This window comes from Sapajus apella, unplaced genomic scaffold, assembly GCF_009761245.1.
Source record: "Sapajus apella isolate SASKATOON/1434 unplaced genomic scaffold, GSC_monkey_1.0 scaffold8, whole genome shotgun sequence".
Lineage (NCBI taxonomy): Eukaryota > Metazoa > Chordata > Mammalia > Primates > Cebidae > Sapajus > Sapajus apella.
The window spans coordinates 1,403,648-1,425,189 of NW_022436948.1; the positions used below are offsets into that span (position 1 = coordinate 1,403,648).

The 21,542-nt window shown below is 51.6% G+C and overlaps 1 protein-coding gene across 2 annotated transcripts in view; it reads left to right on the plus strand.

Annotated features, from left to right (window-relative positions):
- Positions 1-1,177: 1,177 nt before the first annotated feature.
- Positions 1,178-21,542, plus strand: part of POFUT2 (protein O-fucosyltransferase 2) — a 21,770-nt gene continuing 1,405 nt past the window's right edge. The window contains exons 1-8 of one of the 2 annotated variants that reach the window (XM_032276714.1): positions 1,179-1,349; positions 2,982-3,232; positions 5,135-5,279; positions 5,628-5,738; positions 9,480-9,546; positions 10,445-10,570; positions 19,001-19,181; positions 19,417-19,540. In XM_032276714.1, coding sequence (XP_032132605.1) covers positions 1,219-1,349; positions 2,982-3,232; positions 5,135-5,279; positions 5,628-5,738; positions 9,480-9,546; positions 10,445-10,570; positions 19,001-19,181; positions 19,417-19,540 — 1,136 coding nt within the window. In that variant the 5' untranslated portion in view covers positions 1,179-1,218. Of the gene's footprint in view, positions 1,350-2,981; positions 3,233-5,134; positions 5,280-5,627; positions 5,739-9,479; positions 9,547-10,444; positions 10,571-19,000; positions 19,182-19,416; positions 19,541-21,542 lie in introns of both variants that reach the window. The other variant, XM_032276715.1, reaches the window with a different exon arrangement.

The following is a 21,542-nucleotide window of genomic DNA, read 5'->3' on the forward strand; positions in this document are numbered from 1 at the left end:
TCTCTGTGTCTAGATGCATGAAAGACATTGGTCTCTGGTTCTATTGTCTGGTCATGGCTGACTTTGCTATCAGGGCAATGCTGGCCTCATACACCAGGCAGGGATAAGCGGCCCTTCCTCATCCACTGTCTGAGTGGCCGCATTCCTATTACTGCATTTCTAAGTACGATCCACCAGCTTGGTTTTCTGGACCTGGAATTTTCTGTGTGAGGACATTTGATTACAAATCGATCTCAAATTCAATTGAACAGATAACGAGCATTCATATGTTCTTTTTTGGTAACTGGCATCCTTCCAGGAATTCGTCCAGTTATACTGTTTTGGGGGCTGCCTGCACTAGAGTCAGCGTGGCGTCCCCTCAGAAGGCCAGGCTTGCCAGCGCCGCACCCCAGGCCACTGGGCCAGTGCTGGTGCCCTCTGGAGCCGCCTGGAGGCTGTGGTGTGTGGTGGCGGCGGGAACGCACCTGGCTCCCGAAACGAGACCTGTAATAAACCCTCACAGAGGGGGCCAGGGGCGGGCAGCACAGGGGCGGCAGCTCCGGATCCCCGCGGGTCTCCCGATAGCCCCACGAGGCCCCGTGCCCCAGTAGCACAGTCCCTCCAGCGCTCCTTGGAGGCCGGCGCCCGAGCCCGGGTGCCCCCTCCCCAGGGCTCCAGTGCTGGGGAGATCCAGGAGGCCGCAGGCACGAGCTCGACGGCACCCCAGACCAAAAACCCAGGCTCTAATGCGCGGCTCCCACCCCGTCCCCAGGTCAGGGGGCGCGTGCACCCGGCGCCGGCCCAGTCTACCGACCCCCCGCGTCCTGCCCCACGCAGTACAGCCCCCCGCCCCACCTGCCCCGCGTCTCCTCACGGGCCCGTCCCCGCCGTCCAGCCCTCCGACCCCTCCCCACTGGTCCCGGTGTCCACGGACCTCCCGGCCTCGCGGACCCTCAAGAGCCCCTGCATGGGCTGCGCCAGGTCGCCCCCGACAGCACCAGCGCGCGCCACCGCCACCGCCACCAGGACCGCGACGGAACCGCCGGGCCGAGCGCTCAGGACGGTGGAGACTCCGCACACGCGAAGTTCCGGATCCCGCCCGGGCGGCCGGGGGTGGCGCATACGCATGCGCGAGGAGGTGGGGGGCGTTGCCGTGGCTACTGGGAACCCGTTCCTACCGGGTGAAGCGTGTTTCCGGGGCGGAGCGCGGCCGCCGGAAGTGCGTGGCCGCCCGCGGCCATGGCGGCACTAGCTCTTGTCGCCTTGCTGCTGGGGGCAGCGTCCTGGCCGCCGGCTTCTGCCTCGGGTGAGGAGTTCTGGCCCGGACAGTCGGCGGCCGACATTCTGTCGGGGGCGGCGTCCCGCAGACGGTAAATGCGCGTTCACGGTGCCAACGCTGGGGTTCCAGGGCCGGGCAGGGTCAGAGGATGGGATGGGGCGGGGGAGGGTCGGGGATGCTCTGGGATGGGGCGGGGTCAGGGGCCAAGGAGATGAGATGGGGTCCTGGGGCAGGGGCGCGGGACGGAGGGTTGCCTGGACCAGGTGGATGGGATGGAGCGGGGTCAGGGGGCAGGGGTCAGGGATATGGGATAGGGTTCAGGGGTCTGGGGCACGGAATGTGGCAGGGTAAGAAGCCAGGGTGATGGGATGGGAGCAGGGGCCAAGACTGATGGGATGGGGATGCGGGGGCAGGGGCCAGGGGAATGGGATGAGGGGACGGGGACGGGGACGGGGCAGGGGCAGGGGCAGGGCAGAGGCAGAGGCCTGGGGCGTGGGATGGGGGCGGGGCAGGGGCCTGCGGGGTGGGATGGGGCGGGGGCTGGGGGCAGGGTCGGCCGGCGGGTTGGCTGTAGTCGGGGCTCCGTCACTGCGGCCCGGGTCTGCGGGCGGGGTCGTTTGCAAGGCCAGGCGGGCGCAGCCTCAGGAGCCCGGAAAGAGCGCAGAGCTGCTCAGGCTCAGCCTGGCGGGCCCCTGCGAGCGACATGGGTCTGGGCCTGGGTGTACAGAGCCGGGAGTCTGTGCCGGGCGCTCCGCAGAGAAGTGTCGGCCAAAACGGACTTTGCGGCCTCCGTATGGTTGTGGGATCTCCAAGCGGACTCCGAGTGGGGCCAGGACCCAGAGGTGCACGCGGCCTCTCTTGTACTTGCAGGCCTGGGCACTGCAGGCAGCCGTGATGATGGGGGTCTGTGGAAAACCAGCGCAGAGCAGGGAGAGGAGAGCGCCAGGAACAGGGTTTCTGTAGCCGTTGGGGACCTGTGCCTTGGGGCGCTTGGTGTCCTTCTTGAGGGCAGTAATGTTAAAGTGTGTCCGGGATCTCTGAGCTTTCAGAGCCGTTTTAATAGTAGTACCAGGGTTTGCGTCTTTTTCACTTCTCTCCCGAGTGCACTGAGGGGTTTTCCCGGAAACCACCTGATCTGTGATGTCACAACAAATTGAATGCAGAAACGGGGATGGGAATCTGGCTGTCACCAGACCAAAGAGATTTGCAAAAATTAAGAACATCACAGTTCTAATTCACTTTTTAAAATATACTTATTTTTTCATTAAAAAAGTGACTTTTGTTAACATGTAATGGCTTATTATTTTTAGCTGAGTTAAACATTTGTAGCTTTAATGTTTAAGACAGGACCTGTCCGTAGACGTAGTGCATATAACCAGCAGCCCTTTGCGGCTGTCAATCATTGGTTCCCGTGTAAAGGAGTCTTCAGAGCAAACAATTTGAGAACCACATGGGAGCTGATTCTTGGGTTCTAGTCACTGGGAGTCCTCTGGCCATAGTTTTGAACTATTGTTGATGGTTAAAAGGATGTTAGCATCTCTGCTGTGACTTACAGGCTCTGTAAGTAATTGGTCATAGAGAAAGAGGCCACTCACTGCCTTCACTAACTAGGAACCATTGTTAGGATCTGCAGTCGGGCCACGCGCTGAGACTTCTGAGCAGTCGGTTTTCCATGCCAAGACCTCAGCATTCAAGACCCATGGTCCTCCTCCTCCCTGCTCAGGTATCTGCTGTATGACGTCAACCCTCCGGAAGGCTTCAACCTGCGCAGGGATGTCTATATCCGAATTGCCTCTCTCCTGAAGACTCTGCTGAAGATGGAGGAGTGGGTGCTTGTCCTACCCCCGTGGGGCCGCCTCTATCACTGGCAGAGTCCTGACATCCACCAGGTCCGGATTCCCTGGTCTGAGTTTTTTGATCTTCCGAGTCTCAATAAAAACATCCCCGTCATTGAGTATGAGCAGTTTATCGCAGGTGAGGCGGGCAGCAGGCTGGGAGGCCAAGGTTGTTTAACTGGGGCTGGGCAGTCATTTCTAGGGTAGACATCAGGTTGGACTCATGACTGCATCCAGCTTCATCAGCATCCTCCAGCACCCAGCGGGGCTACCTGAGGCCTGTGGCAGCACCTGCGCCGCCCACGCTGCAGTGAGCTTCCCAAAATGTTTCTCAGGAAATAGACCTGAGGTGGATGAGCTTTCTGCCCCCTCACCTCTGGAAACCACATTGGGCTGATGAGTAGGTGAATGCAGTTAGAGCCGCCCCAACACCCTAAGAAAGCAGCCGCCTTGGGTGTTGTCCTGACAGGACTCGCCTCCCTGTGCGAAAGGCTGTTTTACGTTAAGGGTGACGCGCTGTGTGCGGAGTACACTTTGTGGTGTCTCAGTACAGCACCAGAGATAAAGGTCCCCCTTGTTTAACTTTGTGTTGCTTAATCTTTTCATTTAATTTTAAGAGAGGAATTAAAGCTCTTCTCAGAATGAAGGTATTTAGAGCTTTGTGTGTGACTTGTTTGGAAGACATAAATTTCAGTGATGCATTTCTGCTGAATTTGAGAGGCATTGAAGACTGAGTTGGGTTTGAGTCAGGCTCATGCTTTCTAGCATCTCTTGGGGTCTTACTTGACAGCCACCCTCTAGGCTTAGAGACCTCTGCTCCCTGCCAAGGAGTGTGGCTCCCGTGTTGTCATTTTTCAAGGATGCGGGTCTCGTCGCACCCTGCATCTTGTCACTCTGAAATGTTTTCTGTGAGCGCTAAGGGCACGCAGCAGCAGAGGGAGAAACCTCTGACATCCTCGTTGATGTGAAGTCGCCAAGTTTACAGCTTGTAGCAAGCATTCCCAGAGTGCATCCTTTCCTGAGCTGACTGTAAATGTGCTCGTGAGTCCTGGAAGATGAATGCTGTGGTTGCGTATTTAGTCTAACTAGCAGCCAGCCTTGGCTTGAACATTGGGTAACAGGAACCTGGAGATGCTGTCCTCACCTCCCTTTGGGACCAGTGGGTTTCCTGACAGGGAAGTGAGCAGGTCTGGGCCTGGGGCATCCGAGTGCTTGGGAAGGTCTGGGAAGACTGAGAGTCCGTGTGATGAGCTTCGGAGGCAGATATGCTGGTCTCACTCTTACCTGCCATCCACCAACCTGGGGCTTTGCTGAGCTGTTTCCTCTTCCGTGAGGCAGGGTGCCTGTCCTGGGGCGAGGCTGCCAGGAGACCACATAGTGAGCTCCTGATGTGGCACCACATCCCACTCTTGTAGAAGGAGCCCCTGCAGCCCCACCCTCGGGCCCGCAGGCCACACAGCCGTTGGCCCTCAGTCATGAGTAGTGGAAAGGACACAACGACTGCACCTGCGCGGCGATGCTCATTCCTGGCTTTGTTTTGCAGTCTTTGAGCAGACCTTAATTGCTGACCTCTTGGGCGTCGCAGTGGCACCTTCTGGTTACGGGTTCGGCCGTGGGTAACAGGCACAACTCCTTCTCGCCTGAGCCCTGTCCCCGGGGAGGCAGGACACCAACTCGGTTAACCCATGCAGCAGAGGGTGGCCAAAGTGGTGAGGAGCGCTGTGGGAAGCCAAGGGGGTAGGGGACGGTGGCCTCGCAGAGGGTCGGAGAGCAAGCTCCCGAGCCGGGAACAGCCCTGATCAGGGCGTGAGGGCCAGGAAATCGGGGACCAGTGTCACCCTCCGGCTGCTGTTGCTGGCTGTCGATCCTCTGCCCTCATAGCAGGTGCTCTCCCTGCCTCTGCCTCTGTGAGCCTCCTGCAGTCCCTTTGGGAATAGGGGGGTGTACAGTAGTAAGTCACCTGCTGGCGGTTGATGTGTTCCTGTGAGTGAGCTTCTGATGATCACTGTCACACTGCCCACCTTCTCTTGATGTCTTTCAGAGTCTGGTGGGCCTTTCATTGACCAGGTTTACGTCCTACAAAGTTACGCAGAGGGGTGGAAAGAAGGGACCTGGGAAGAGAAGGTGGACGCGCGGCCGTGCATCGATCAGCTACTGTACTCCCAGGACAAGCACGAGTACTACAGGTGCCTGCAGCAGCTGCTCCCCCAGCCACATGCCCTGTGCCTCCTCTCCTGCTGCACGCCCCCCAACCCTGCCCCGGCCCTACCACTGTCCGGCTTCCTCCCCGGCCCTGGCCATCCCGCCAGCCCCTGTCTTGGGGAAGGCCTCAGTGGTCCATCAGCCTGAGAGAAGCTCGGACTGCTTTTAAAATTTTATGAGAACATCACAATCCGCAGTCGGGATCAGTAAGTTTTCCCCAAAGCAGCCACATTTCATCAGAAGCAAGCCACGGTGTGCGTGTCTAGACTTGATTTGTTTTCCTTGCGGAAGTAAAACAAACTAATAGAGCTGCCGCGGGTTTTGTTTTCCAGAGGATGGTTTTGGGGTTATGAGGAGACCAGGGGTCTAAACGTCTCCTGTCTGTCCGTCCAGGGCTCGGCCTCCGTCGTAGCACCGCTGCTTCTGAGAAACACATCGGCCCGGTGAGTGCCCCCCTCCCTCCCCCGCTCCGGGAGCAGCCTGGAGGCCAAGACACCTGCTCTGTGTGTGCTGGCTGGGGGCTCTCTGCCTGCATTCCCACGTCCCTGCCCACCTTCCTCACAGAGAGCAGACCCTGTGGGCCCAGGGGGTGGTGGTTGGGGAGGTAGTTTCCTGTGTCCCAGGAAACAGCCCAGGAGGAACCCGGGTTTAGATCAGCCACTCCAAAGCTCTAGACGCCCATGGGTGCGGATGCATCCTCCCGGGGAGCTGTTGAGGTGTCCTTTCCGGGCCCTGGCTCTGACCATGCCGAGGTCTCCACTGGTAAGGGGTGGAGGCAGGTGTCACAGCGGTTCTTCTCCAGAGTCCCTGTCTGAGGTGCTGTGACTGCCAGGCTGAAGCTGAGAAAGGCAGTGGGTGACGTGGATGGCTGGGAGGGGGCACAGAGGTGAGGGCCCGGCCTGGCCAGGTGCACAGAGAGGAGCTGGGCTGGGCTGGGAGTGGTGGGGGGCTCACCATGGGACTGTTCTCCATTTGTAACACTTGGGGAGCTTTTGCTAATACATCCCCTCCCCCCAACACCCACTGTTTCATTTGTTTTCTGCCTCATGGGTCTGCCCCGTGTGGCACCTGGCCTGGTGAGCCGGGCCTCGAGGGTCCACCCACGACGCTGGGGTTGCAGATCAGGTGATGCCTGACAATGTTGTGAACTCGGGAGGGAATTGTTGGTGGCCACGTTCTTAGAACTTTTTGCAGGCTAGGACCCTCTCTGTCACCTCCCTTGGGTCTTCTTCTGAGTCCCCCAGCAGGTGGTGTGAGCGTCTCCCGCAGGCCTGGGCACAGCAGGGCATGGGTACCCTCGCACTCACTGACGCTGAGGCTGCCTTGTCTGCTGTCGTGCCCCGCGTGCACCTCCAGAGGCTGTGGCAGCTGCCATCCCATTGCACACCACAGCTGGCTGGTGTCAACCTGGTCAGTCACAGCTGCCGCTGGCTCCAGCAGGCCGGGACCCCCTGGTCTCAGCTGCTCTGGGCCTTCGTGAAGGCAGGTGGCTCCAGCACAGCCTGAGTCTCTGCTGCTCAGCCAGCCCGGCTGTTGCAGAAAAGCAAGACGTGGAGGTTGTGGAGGGAACTGGACTGGATCGTTTTGGTTTTTGGGATGCAGCTTTACTGTTGTGGGGACTGGGTTCATTTCATGAAATACCTGGGTTTCAGAGGCCAATCTGCCTAAGTTTGGGGCCTGCGGGACAGGCTTGCCAGTCAGTTTTTTTGACTCACATTCACAGGTTAGAATGCAGCTGAGCCCAGAGGGGGCTTGCAAGCAAATGGTCCTGATTGAGGAGAACCGCCTCTGTGGGGAGCAGTGGGAAAAAAGGAAGCTGATGATGAGGGGTGAGGTCAGCCGCCTCCAGCATACCCGGGAGTTAAAGACCTAATGGGAAGGTGAAGCTGAAAGCTGTCAGGATAGAAGCCTTACACCCTCGGGCAGGAAGCATTTCTTAAACAAGGTGTGAAAAGCATGCACCGTAAAAGAAAAGATTGGTAAAGCCAGTTACTCTAAAATAAAGAACTTTTGTCCACTAGCAAAACAGAGATGGGCCCCAGAGAGGGAGCTCCTGGCAGCACAGCTCATCCACCAAGGACTCTCTGGGATACAGGAGGCAAAACCTAGCGCGGGAGGGAGGGAGGGAGGGACGGGTAGCCTGGGGTAAGGCGAGTCGGAGACACAGGAGTTAAGAACTGCTGTTAACATGAGCAGGTGTCCCCATGCTGTGGTGCTCGGGAAACAAGCTGCCATCGGGAGGACAGGCAGCAGGGGCTCGAAGGCTGCTCCTGGAGAGACGCTGATAAAACCCTGAATGTAGGACATGCGCCTGCAGACCCCTGCCCGGGAATGTTCACGGCCTCCCGGGACTGGGAAACCCGTGCAGCCCTCAGCTGCGCAGTGGCCAGATGGAGGGTGGTAGATTGGCCACTGAAGATGGGCAGACTGCTGCTGCTGTCAACAAAGAGAAATCAGGATATGGTGCCCGGTGACAAAGGATCCATGTAGTCATGTTCCACATGCATGAAGGTCAAAGTCAGTGCGTCGGAGATAAGAGACAGGAAGACGCCAGGGAGGCCCCTGGGCTAGGCCAGGGTGGGGCATGTGTGTGACACGCTTCACTCCTCCCCCGGGCGCGGCTGTGCACTGTTGGCTTTGGAGCAGTTGTCTACCCGCACTGTGGAACAGGCTTTCCCAAGCCCAGGGTTGCATTTCATCAAAAGCCGGCAAACGGTGTTGAAAGCAGGGTGGGGGGCACCCACCGTGTCCAGCTATGCCCATCTCTCCAGAAAGCCCCTCACATCGCTGCCCGTGCACGTGGCCGTCTTCCTTTTTAAACGTGGGATCACCACTCACGCACTCCCCACACTTTTCTGTTTGCCTTTCCCCCCCCCCCAGCCACACACCTGGGGTGTTACGGACGCGTGGGCATCACATCGCTCTTTTGCAGCCATCTGTGCACAGTTGGAAGAAAATTTGGCCTTTGGTTGTTTCCAGGTTTCTGTAGAAGAGTCTTTGTGCAAACCATGGGGGTGTAAAACTGTAGGATGCCACCCAGAACAGGAGTGGCCGGATGTGTGCCCTTGGTTGGCCTCAGAGTCCCCCGCAGAACAGGAACTGGGTGTGTGCCCTCAGTATGGGCCTCACAGAGTCCCCCACAGAACAGGAACGGCCAGCTGTGTGCCCTTGGCACGGTCCTCACAGAGTGCCCCGCAGTGGCAGTGCAGAGCTGGTTCCCAGGGAGTCACCAGGGCTGAGCTTGCATCTGTGTGGATCTGATAGTGAAGTGTGGAATCTGTTCTGTTCATTTGTTTCTTTTGATTTCAGAGTACAACTACACTTAAAAGCCTTTTGAAACGATAAAATGCCAGCTTAGTTATGTCACTAATTTTTTCTCTGTAGAAGTTAAATTTTTTTCCATAGTCATGTTATCAGTCCATTCATTAAAAGTTTCTGGATTTTGGTATTGCAGCCTTTACCGCCCCAATATTCGGGGTCTGTTTGTTCACAATCCGTTTCATGTGTTTCATTTTTATTTTGCATCAAGAGCTCTAGGGAGTTTGGTGACAATTGGTTCAGTGGCTGGAGTAGGGGAGGCCTTGCCTCGCTGGAATTAGGTAGTGTGACCATCACGGGCACCAGGATGACTGTCAGACCTAGGTCCACACATGCATGTGTTCCTACAACCAGGTTCGCCACCGGCCGTTCTCAGGGGCTGCAGTAATTCGGACGACATGCTGTCAAAAGACTGCCAGTCCAATGATGGCAGCTCTGCCAGGGATCAGATGCAGCTCCAGCTCTGACCCCCAGAGTCAGTGAACTCTGTTCCCAGCAGCTTCTGTGAACCTCTCTTCTTTGCCAAATAAAAGCTTCCCCCACCTTCCCCTCTCCAGGCGCACCTGTGGCTTGCCATAACCTCTTGCCCACTCTCAACTTTGCTCCTTAAATTAGGAGATACTTTTCTCTGATGTCAATTCTTTCTGTTGGCTGTGGGCGTGAAAGCCCCCTCAGAACCGTGGTGTGGAGGCCGACAGCAGCCTCCCCGTGTCTCAGCCACAGCCGCCCAACGTGCCCTGGCTGGTGTCCCTCTGGGACAGTCCCTGCTTCCCCGGCCCAGGGTTCTCCCACTTTGTGTTCTGAGAGAGTGTGAATGTCATCATCCTTAACTCTTATTAACTGTTGATTCTTCTGTTTAAAAACAGGTCTGTGATGTTAGACCGAGCCGAAAACCTGCTTCATGACCACTATGGCGGAAAGGAATACTGGGATGTGAGTGTTTGCTCGGGAGTCTGTCTAAACTACTGTGTGTTGTCCAGTATTTATTTTTTGAAAATTTTAAACAGTTGACAGCTCTTTTTGGAGCTTGCTGGTTAAAATGATAATGAAAGCTGTGGATTTGGGCACCTGCCGTGACCCTGTCCACCCCGGAATGTCACGTGGCTGCAGGCCCGCCCAGCTCTCAGTTCTGATGCCACAGGCCCTGAGCTATGGCGGCATCTTGGAGTCAGCCCCCAGGTCATTGACTCCATCAGTGGCTGGAACGCAGACCCCTCCCTGCTCCTCTCTTTAGTTTTGAAAGGTGGGGCTGTTTTCTGCAGTGGGTCTTTCCCCCTGGTGTCCTTTTCTGCGTTGATGGGTGACTTTCCACAGCCACCCTGGTTCTGTGGGTGAATGGAGCAGAGGTTGGGAAGCAGCTGCTCCCTCCCGTGGGCACAGTAGGTCCGGTGACGTGTTCACTGGGGCAGCAGCTTGTAAAGCCGGGATCTGCCTCCGGGAGACACTGTCACCCTCACGTGGGGCTTCAGGCGGGTCAGTCCCGTTCAGTTTGGCAAAAGGAAGACGCGCTTATGGAGTGAGATGGAAGTTGAGTTGGAGAGAGACCAGGGACACAGCCGACCGCCCAGCGCGTGCCGCAGCCTCCCAAGGGGGACTGGCAGAGCCGGTGGTGGTAGGCAGCTGGCCTGGCATTGGCTTCCTGCAGGAGAGCTTTTGGGAGCCTCTGCCGTGGATGGCGCTGCTTCTCGGGCAAGCGTTGATGAGGGACGTGACTGAGGGGCTTGTGGCAGCTGCGGGGTGGGCAGTGGCAACAGTGGAAGGACCCGCCCCGGAGGGCTACCTGGCAGGGGGGCGGGCGTGTTCTCAGCCGAACCCGTGGCCGTTTCCACAGACACGTCGCAGCATGGTGTTCGCCAGGCACCTGCGGGAGGTGGGCGACCAGTTCAGGAGTAGGCACCTCAACTCCACAGATGCCACGGACAGGATCCCCTTCCAGGAGGACTGGACGAAGATGCAGGTAGCTCCTCTCCCTTCTTTTATAAGAGAAAACGTAAGTTCTCTTGAGATGCTCAAAAACTCATCCCTTCAATTTCAAGTCACAGCAGGGTTGGCAGTGTGGATGCTTCAGCACCTCTCTGGGATGTGAGTCTCGGTAATTACTTGCTCTCGGGAGGTGCTGGGACCTGGGGCCCTCGTCGCAGTGTGTCATTTCAACAAACGTGTTGCTTTTTGTAGGGTCAAGCCCTACAGGGTCGTGGGGTGTCCCCTATTGCTGTGCTGAGGCGCAGGATCCGAGAAGTAAAGAGACGAGACACCGAAGAACTGGAAAACACAGCTGGGCTCCGGGGGCCATGCCACCTATGAGCAGAGATAGGCGAGGCCCTGAACATCCAGGAGCGTCTGTATTTATTGGGTATAGGTTAGGGGGCAGGGTAGTGAGTGAGGTCATCTTAAGAACAGTGATAGGGTCAAGACAGTCATATGGGCAATAAGCAAAGGGTCACCCCCATCAATTCACCGAGGCTAGGAGGTGGGCCGTGCTCAGTGAAGAAGGTGCAGTGTGCACCATCTCTTATCTAGGGGCAGGCTACTTCTGAGGAATTCTATAGGAGGATGCTTTGAGTCAGCACAGTGGCTAGAGATTTGACAGGTTGTACAGCCACCAAGGTGCCATTATACCGGAGGGGTTTTAAGCCCTCAGACGCTCCCGAGATTGCCAGCCTGAGGCCAGCCTTCTAAAAGAACTGGACATAAGGTACTGAAACTCCTTTCAGGAGCAGTGACTCTTGCTCCAAGCCTGCCATACAGTGGGTATCTTTATGATACTGAACACGGCCGCCTGGGCCATAAATTCTCATCCTGGTATAACTGTTTTTCCCTTAGTTCATGCTCTACCGTGTCTGCTTTAGGCATTCCTCCGACTATGAACTAAGATATATATAAAAAGATTATATGGAAATAAATAAATGAGCAGTAAATTATTCTTTAGGCACTAATTGTGCTGGGGGTCTGCCTAGCTCTCCTTCCTCGGCACCCAAAAGGGGTATTACCCACCCATTTTCAACTTGATGTTATTTTTAAGCATTTTCAATATCTGTGTTTAGTGTTTTTTAAACGAAACTTTCATAGAAATGCTGTTTTACCTGTTTGTTCTTTATGGGATATTTGAGCTACTTCCAAGTGGAATGGCATTCATTGTTCCAGCAATAATTAAGTTACTTGGACAGTTTTTACTGGGGAAAAACATAGATTTTTCATTTTTATCTCGTTTGTATTTTCAGTGTTTTATTTTTTATTCTTGTAAATTTTATTTTTAATTTTAAATTTTTTTTTTTTTTTTTTGAGACAGTCTCGCTCTGTCACCTAGGCTGGAGTGCAGTGACGTGATCTCAGCTCACTGTAACCTCCACCTCCTGGGTTCAATCAGTTCTCCTGCCTCAGCCTCCCGAGTAGCTGGGATTACAGGCACACACCACAATGCCCGGCTAATTTTCGTATTTTGAGTACAGACAGGGTTTTGCCGTGTTGGCCAGGCTGGTCTCGAACTCCTGACCTCAGGTGATCCACCCTCCTTGGCCTCCCAAAGCACTGGGATTACAGGCATGAGCCACCATGCCTGGCTTATTTTATCATTTTTTAAACCTCAGTTGTTTTTGGGGAACAGGTTTTGTTTGGTTACATGGATAAGTTCTTTAGCAATGATGGTGAGATTTTGGTGTGCCTGTCACCGAGCAGTGTACACTCTAACCAGTGTGTAGTCTTTATCCCTCACCCCTCCCACTCTACCCCTCAGGTCCCCAAAGTCTGCTGTGTCATTCCTAGGCCTTTGCGTCCTCATGGCTTAGTTCCCACGTGTGAGTGAGAACACATGATGTTTGGTTCTCCTTCCTGAGTGACTTCACCTAGAACAGTGGCCTCCACCTCCATCCAGGTTGCTGCAGATGCATTCATTTCATTCCTCCTTATGGCCAACGTACCACATTTTCTTTACTCGTTGGTCGGTGAACATTTAGGCTGGTTCTGTATCTTCGCGGTTGTGAATGTTGCTGCTGTAAATGTGTGTGCAAGGGACTTTCTCATATAGCAACTTCTTTTCCTCTGGGTACACACCCGGGAGTGGGATTGCTGGATCAATGGTAGCTCTACTTTTAGTTCTTTAAGGAATCTCCACACTGTTTTCCATAGTAGCTGTACTGGTTTACATTCCCACTACGAGTGTGAAAGTCTTCCCTTTAACCACATACATACCAGCATCTTTTATTTTTGGATTTTTTTTTTTAGATGAGATTTTGCTCTTGTCGCTGAGGCTGGAGTGCAATGGCACAGTCTCAGCTCTCTGCAACCTCTGCCTCCTGGGTTCAAGTGATTCTCTTGCCTCAGCCTCTCGAGTAGGTGGGATTTCAGGCACCTGCCACCATGCCCACCTAATTTTTTGCATTTTTAGTAGAAACAGGGTTTCACTATGTTAGCCAGGCTGGTCTCGAACTCCTAACCTCAGGTGATCTCCATCTCGGCCTCTCAAAGTGCTGGGATTACACACGTGAGCCACCACACCTGGCCTGTTATTGGATTTTTACATATGGCTATTCTTGCAGGAGTAAGGTGGTATGCCATTGTGGTTTTCATTTGCATTTTCCTGATAATTAGTGATGTTGAGCATTTTTTCATATGTTTGTTGGCCATTTGTGTATCTTTTTTTTGAGAATTGTCTATTCACATTCTTAGCCCACGTTTTGATAGGATTGTTTTTTTTTTTCTTGCTGATTTGTTTTAGTTCCTTGTAGATTCTAGATATTAGTCCTTTGTCAGATGCAAAGTTTGTATTTTCTCGCACTCTGGGGGCTGTTTACTCTGCTGATTTGTTTGTTTTGCTGTGCAGAAGCTTTTTAGTTTAATTATATCCTATTAATCTTTGTTTTTGTTGCATTTGCTTTTGGGCTTTTGGTCATGATTTGCCTAAGTCAATGTCTAGAAGAGTTTTTCCGATGTTATCTTCTAGAATTTTTATGATTTCAGATCTTGGATTTAAGTCTTTGATCCACCTTGAGTTGTTTTTTTTTAAGGTGAGAGATGAAGATCCAGTTTCATTCTCCTACATGTGGCTTGTCAATTATCCCAGCACCATTTGTTAAATAGGGTGTCCTTTCCCCACTTTATGTTTTTGTTTGTTTTGTCAAAGATCAGTTGTCTCTAAGTATTTGGCTTTATTTCTGGGTTCTTGTTTCTGCTCCACTGGTTTACTTACTTATTTTTTAGGAGTACCATGCTGTTTTGGTAACTATAGCCTTGTAGGATAGTTTGAAGTTGGGTAATGTGATGCCTCCAGATTTGTACTTTTTGCTTAGCCTTGCTTTGGGTATGTAGGCTCTTTTTCAGTTCCATATGAATTTTAGGATTTTTTTTCTAGTTCTGTGAAGAATGGTGATGGCATTTTGATGGGAATTGCACTGATAGATTGCTTTTGCAGTGTGGTCATTTTCACAATATTGAGTCTACCTATCCATGAGCATGGGATGTGTTTCCATTAGTTTATGTTGTCTATGATTTCTTTCAGCAGTGTTTTATAACTTTCCTTGTAGAAATCAAGTTTTATGGGTTTTTTTTGTTTTTGTTTTGCAGCTGTTGTAAAAGGAGTTCTTGGTTTGATTCTCAGTTTGGCTGTTGTTGGTGGATAGCAGTGCTACTGACTTACGACTTTGTCCGTCTTTTGGAATACACTGATTTTGTATCCTGAAACTTTACTGAATTCATTTATGAGATCTGGGAGCTTTTTGGATGAGTCTTTAGGGTTTTTCTAGGTACACTATTATATCATCGGTGAACAGTGACAGTTTGACTTACTTTTTACCAATTTGGATGCCCTTTAATTCTTTGTCTTGTCTGATTGCTCTGGTTAGGACTTCCAGTATTGTGTTGAATAGAGGTGGTAAGAGTGGGCACCTTGTCTTGCCCCAGTTCTCCAGGGGAATGCTTTCAACTTTTCCCCGTTCACTATAATGTTGGCTTTGGATTTGTCATAGATGACTTTTCAAAGTGAAGGTCTTTTCAGAGACCTTGAGGTATGTTCCTTCTATGCCACCTTTGCTGAGGGCTTTAATCATAATGTGATGCTGGATTTTGTCAAATGCTTCTTCTGCATCTATTGAAATGATACGATTTTTGTTTTTAGTGCTGTTTGTGTGGTGGATCAGATTTTTTGACTTGTGTACATTAAACCATCCCTGCATCCCTGGTATGAAACCCACTTGATCATAGTGTGTAATCTTTTTGATGTGCTGTTGGATTCGGTTAGCTAGTATTTTGTTGAGGATTTTTGCATCTATGTTTATCAGGGATATTGGTTTATTGATTTAGGGGAGATTCCCTCTTTCTCTGTCTTTGGAATAGTTTTCAGTAGGATCTTTCACCAGATCTTTGAATGTCTGATAGATTTCAGCTGTGAATCCATTGGGTCCTGGGCTTTTCTTGTTGGCAGTTTTTAAATTATTGTTTCAATCTCACTACTTGTTATTGGTCTGTTCAGAGTTTGTTTCTTCCTGGTTTAATCTAGAAGGGTTGTATATTTCCAGGAATTTATCCTCTAGGTTTTCCAGTTTTTGCACATAAAAGTGTTCGTAGTAGCTTTGGATGATCATCTGTGTTTCTGAGGTAGCGATTGCAATATATCCCGTTTCGTTTCTGATTGAGCTCATTTGGATCATCTCTCTTCTCATTAATCTCAATAATGGTCTATCAATTTTGTTTGTCTTTTCAAAGAACCAGCTGTTTGTTTCATTTAACTTTTGTATTTTTTTGTTTGTTCATTTTAGTTTCATTTAGTTCTGCTCTCATCTTGGTTATTTCTTTTCTTCTGCTGGATTTGGGTTTGATTTGTTCTCGTTTCTCTAGTTCCTTGAGGTGTGATCTTAGACTGTTTATTTGTGCTCTTTCAGATTTTTTGATGTAGGCATTTAATGCTGTGAATTTTCCTCTTGGCACCACTTTTGCTGCATCCCGGGGATTTTGATGATTATGTCACTAGTTCAGTTCAAAGAATTTTTAAATTTCCATCTTGATTTCATTGTTAACCCAAAGATCAGGAGCAGATTATTTAATTTCCATGTATTTGTATAGTTTTGAGGATCCTTTTGGATTTAATTTCCAGTTTTATTCCACTGTGGCCTGTTAATATTTCGTCAAACCTTTTTTCAAAGTTCTTAGTTTCTTTGCATTGGGTTAGAACAAGTTCTTTTAATTCCCAGAAGTTTCTTATCATCCACCTGGAACACAGTCTTTCTCCATCAGGCCTTGTTCTGTTGCTGATGAGGAACTGTGATCCCCTGTAGAGAGAGAGGCATTCTAATTTTGGGTATTCTCATCCTTTTTAGGCTGGTTTCTTCCCTTCGTTATAGATTTATCCATCTGTGGTCTTTATAATTACCATCTTTATAGTTGGGTTTCTGAGTGGGCGTCCAACTTGTTGATTCCCGGCGCTAGAATCTGAGCAACCCACTGCGCCAGCCAAAACAGCGGCGTTAAGATTGATGGTGCTTTTCTGACTCTGCACCAAGAACCGCCGCACCAAGGCAGCGGCAAAACCACCTCGTCGGCCACAAGAGTTGCGCTGGCGACCCGTGGGGCTCCTCCACTGGGAGTCTCCTGGTGCATGAGCAATGAAAATTCATCTGAAAGTGTGTCCTCTCGTTCTCTGCGCTTTCACTGGGAGCTACAATCCCGAGCTGCTAGTGATCAGCCATCTTGGATCTCTCTCCCTCCACTGTGGCCTGAGAGGGTACTTGACATAATTTGATTTTCTTAAATTTATTGAGATTTGTTTTGTGGCCAGTCATATGACTTACCTTGGAGAATGTTCCATGTATTGATGAACAGAATGTTCTGCAGTTGTTGGGTAGAATGTTCTGTAATTATCTGTTAAATCCATTTGTTCTAGGGTATAGTTGAGTTCCTTGTTTCTTTGTTGACTTTCTGTTTTGATGGCCTGTCTGGTGCTGTCAATGGAATATTGAAGTCTCCACTACTATTGTGTTGCCGTCTCTCTCATTTCTTAGGTCTAGTCGTAATTGTTTTATAAATTTGGTAGCTCGAGTATTAGGTGCAAGTATATTTAGGATTGTGATATTTTTCTGTTGGACTAATCCTTTTATCATTAGATAATGTCCCTCCATCTCTTTTTAACTGCTGTTTCTTTAAAGTCTGTTTTGTCTGATAAAAGAGTTCTGCTCACTTTTGGTTTCCATTTGCATTAATATCTTTTTCCACCCCTCTACCTTAAGTTTATGTGAGTCCTTACATGTTACGTTAGTCTCTTGAAGACTTTTGCCTCATAGCTTTTAGGTGGATTTTTATCCATTCTCCCATTCTGTTTCTTTTAAGTGGAGCATTTAGGCCATTTACATTCAACTTTGGTATTGCAGTATGAGGTACTGTTCTATTACATTTAACTTTGGTATTTCGGTGTGAGGTACTGTTCTTCTCATCATGCTAGTTGCTGCCTGAATATCCTATTTTCTTTTTTTTTTTTTTTTTTTTCATTGTATTATTGTTTTGTACACCCTGTGAGATTTATGCTTTAAGGAGGTTCTATTTTGGTGTATTTTGAGGTTTTGTTTCAAGATTTAGAACTTCTTTCAGCATTTCTTGTAGTGCTGGCTTGGTAGTGGTGAATTCTGTCAGCATTTGCTTGTCTGAAAAAGATGATCTCTCTTTCATTTATGAAGCTTAGTTTTGCTGGATACAAAATTCTTGGCTGATAATTATTTTGTTTGTGGAGGCTGAAGCTAGGACCCACCCAAGTCCCTTGTAGCTTGTAGGGTTTCTGCTGAGAAATCTGCTGTTAATCTGATAGACTTTCCTTTATAGGTTACCTGGTGCTTTGGCTTACAGCTTTTAAGATTTTTTCCTCCGTCTTGACTTTAGATAACCTGAATACTGTGTGCCTAGGTGATCTTTTTGTGATGAATTGCCCAGGTGTTCTTTGAGCTTCTTGTATTTGGATGTCTAGATCTCTAGCAAGACCAGGTAAGTGTTCTTCAATTATTCCCTCAAATCAGTTTTCCAAACTTTTAGATTCCTCTTCTTCCTCAGGAACACCAATTATCCTTAGGTTTGGTTGTGTAACATAATCCCAAATTTCTTGGAGGCTTTGTTCATTTGTCTTTTAATTACTCTTTTTTCTTTGTGTTTGTTGGACTGGGTTAGTTTGAAAACCTTGTCTTTGAGCCCTGTAGTTCTTTCTTCTATTGTTGAAACTTTGCAGTGTATTTTGTTTCTTTGTGTGTCTTTTATTTCCAGAAGTTGCAATTGATTTTTCTTTATGATATTTATTTCTCTGGAGAGTTTTTCATCTGTATTCTATTTTTTTTTTTTAATTTGTTTTTCACCTTTGTCGGTGCCTACTTGAGTAACTTAATAATCAGCCTTCTGAATTCTTCATCTGGCAATTCAGAGATTTCCTCTTGGTTTGGATCCATTGCTGGGGAGCTGCTATGATCTTCTGGGGTGCTATAGAACCCTGTTTTGTCATATTATCACAGTGGCTTTTCTGCCTCCTCATTTGGGTAGACTATTTGAGTGGAAAGATCTGGAACTCCAGGGCTGCTGTTCAGATTCTTTTGTCCCACAGGGTGCTGTGTGGTGCTCTCCCCCTTCCCCTAGGGATGGGGCTTCCTCAGAGCTGGGCTGCAGTGATTGTTACTGCTCTTCTGGGTCTGGCCACCCAGTGGGCCACCAGGCCCCGGGATGGCGCTGGGGGATGTCTATAAGAGTCCTGTGATGCGATCTGTCTTCGGGTCTCCCAGTCGTGGATACAGCACCTGCTGTGATGGAGGTGGCAGGGGAGTGAAGTGGACTCTAGGGGGTCCTTGGTTGTAGTCTTTTTAGTGCACTGGTATTCTCAAATGCAGGTATGCTACAATGAAGTTGTCACGTGGACAGACCTGGGCCCTCTGGTCAGCCAGGATGTTGCAGGTGGTGGATTCAGCTGCTGTTTTCTCCGTCCTTGGAGCGGGGTTGTTGTATTAAGATTTTCTGTAACGGCTTGCGTTGGTGGCGCTTTCAGGAGAGCAGCAGAGTGCTTTGGTTCTCCGGGAGTTTGCAGGTGTGAGCTGCTTCATCTGCAGGGTCCATGAGTTATTTTGGCCTCTGGCACATTCCTGTGGTGGTTCTTGGAGCAGAAGTTCACAGCGTGAGTCACCACGCGCTGTTCTCCTTTTAAATGCTTTTATTTACTTCAGAAAAAAGGATCTGTGATAATTAATACTGCTTCTTAAAAAGATATCTGGTTGCCCCCGAGATTCCACCTCAATCCCTTAGACAGCCCTGGAGGCCACCCGTGGAAGGCCACCATGTGGAAGCGGCCGTCCCTCTGCGTCTCGAGTTTCATCGGGTGCCCATGATGAGCCCCGAGTCCGCCTGTCAGTTTCTGCATTTCCATGTGGTTCTTTGCTAGGTCACGCTGGGCTCGGCACTAGGGGGCCCCTACTTGGGAGTCCACCTGAGAAGAAAAGATTTTATCTGGGGTCACAGAGAGGATGTGCCCAGTCTAGAAGGGGCCGTGAGGAAGATCCGCAGCCTCATGAAGACTCAGCGGCTGGACAAGGTGTTTGTGGCCACAGATGCTGTCAGGAGGGGTATGGAGCTTTAATGCCTTTCGTGTCTTTTTGATTCCTGGTTCGGTTCTGGGTAGAGCTAGGCCTGCATGATCTTCAGCTGAGATTCCTGGGAGGGTGAAGCTGAATGTGTGTCTGCACCTTTTGAGCCACTTCGTAACGAATTAACAAGAGGCCAAGTCTTTCCGCTAAAGGGAGACCTATCTGTGCTTACTGGCGGATCCCAGTTCAAAGGGTCTCTTCTTCTACTTTGCAGAATATGAAGAGCTAAAAAAGCTCTTACCCGAGATGGTGAGGTTTGAACCCACGTGGGAGGAGCTGGAGCTCTACAAGGACGGAGGTGTCGCGATCATTGACCAGTGGATCTGCTCACATGCCAGGTGCCTGCCCGCTTTGCACTGTCAGCCAGGAGGGCATCTCGGACTTTCAAAAGGGATGGGCCTGTGTGTACATAGTGGTCATTTCCGTACTGTTTGCCTCCTCGCCCGCGGCTCCTGGAACGCCTGACTCCGTGTTTCCTGGGCTGAAGTTCGCTATTCATCTTCCTCCGTTAGTTCTCACGCACAGACTTCCTCCGTAGCAGGCTGTCGGCATCGCTTCGTCTCAGAGCCTCGTCTTGGCTGTTGTTTTCCCATCATTCCCAGCTTCTGCTCCTGTCTGCCCCCTACCTGGGAGTTGCCTGGGCCCTGGGCTTGGGCGCATCCTTGGTGCTGTGTGTGTTGAAGGGCGTCCACGAGTGTCCTCAAGGCTGGAAGCGCAGGCCCTCCCGCGATCATTCTCATGGGGTTGCTGCGGGAGGGGGCCTGGGCCTCTTCCTCCATAGGCCTGTCTGCCGGTCCACACAGGAGACCAAGGTTGGGATTACGACGGAACATTTCGAGTGAAATGGAAAACGAAAGGGGAGGGAACGATTCTCCCTGCGGTCACAGAGCTTTCCGATGCCTGTGGTCCTATGCGTGTGCATGGTCTGTGTGGATTCACCTCCCTCTCCCCGTGCGTGTGCGTGGTCTGTGTGGGTTCTCCTCCCTCTCTCCTGTGCATGTGTGTGGTCTGTGTGGGTACTCCTCCCTCTCCCCTGTGCGTGTGCGTGGTCTGTGCGTATGTGTGGTCTGTGAGGGTTCTCCTCCCTCTCCCCTGTGCATGTGTGTGGTCTGTGTGGGTTCTCCTCCCTCTCCCCTGTGCGTGTGCGTGGTCTGTGCGTATGCGTGGTCTGTGAGGGTTCTCCCTCTCCCCTGTGCATGTGCGTGGTCTGTGTGGGTTCCCCTCTCTCTCCCCTGTGCCTGTGCGTGGTCTGTGTGGGTTCTCCTCCCTCCCTCCTGTGCCTGTGCGTGGTCTGTGTGGGTTCTCCTCCCTCTCTCCTGTGCGTGTGCGTGGTCTGTGCGTATGCGTGGTCTGTGTGGGTTCTCCTGCCTCTCCCCTGTGCGTATGTGTGGTCTGTGTGGGTTCTCCTGCCTCTCCCCTGTGCGTGTGTGTGGTCTGTGTGGGTTCTCCTGCCTCCTGTGTCAGTGCCTCTCCACACGTCTGGTGTTGCGTGTGAGACCCACAGTGGCTCTGGGTGATTCTGTCTGCGGCGGAGTCAGATCCTTTCCATGTTAAACAGACCAGATGCCGTGCTGACTTCTGTGGTCCTGGTGGAGGTGTGCAGGAGCTCTTCGCGAGCTGGCCGGAGTCTCCAGTGTGGCCTTGGGATTCTGACTGTGAGCTTGGCCCTGCTGTCTCCTCAGCCCAGGAGGTCTGCTGTGGGGAGGTGTCACACCAGGCTCTCAGCCCCCTCCCCTCAGTTGCAGGAGGTGTGTGCCCGCTGACTTTGAGCTTCTCCGCCTCCGGACCGGCGCCGCCCACTCTGGCAGCCTCTCTGCATGGGGTGGTGAGGTCTCCCCACCAACGCGGCACCCCACGCAGCAGCAGCCAGGTCTGTGCAGCCTCCTGGCCCGTGGCTCCATGTACAGCGCTGTGCACGTCATCTTTGATAAAGTGCTGCTGGAGAGGGGATTGAGAGGAATGGGCAGGCTGCTGACCCAGAGGTCAAGAGGACCCCTGGAGAAGGGTGTCCCCACCAGCCCATGCAGCCTGTACGTGGAGGGGCCTGGACCTCCGTGATTTCTGCTGTGTCTCAGCATAAGGACCCCTGTGCCTTGGCTATACAGTGTCTTGATTAGTGGGAATCTCTAGGAGACATTCGACCTGCACCGTGCGGGCCTGGCATTTGGTGACGAGGATGGCTCCCAGGGGGCGTGTGGCAGGACAAGAGCATGGCGGCCGCCGACCATGAGGCAGCAGGGGAGAGCCCCTCAGAGCGCAGATGTTGAGGCCACCTGAGGGAGGTGTGCCAGCAGAGGGGCGGCCGGCCGACGTGTGCGGTTCCTGGGTGGGGGGGGGCGG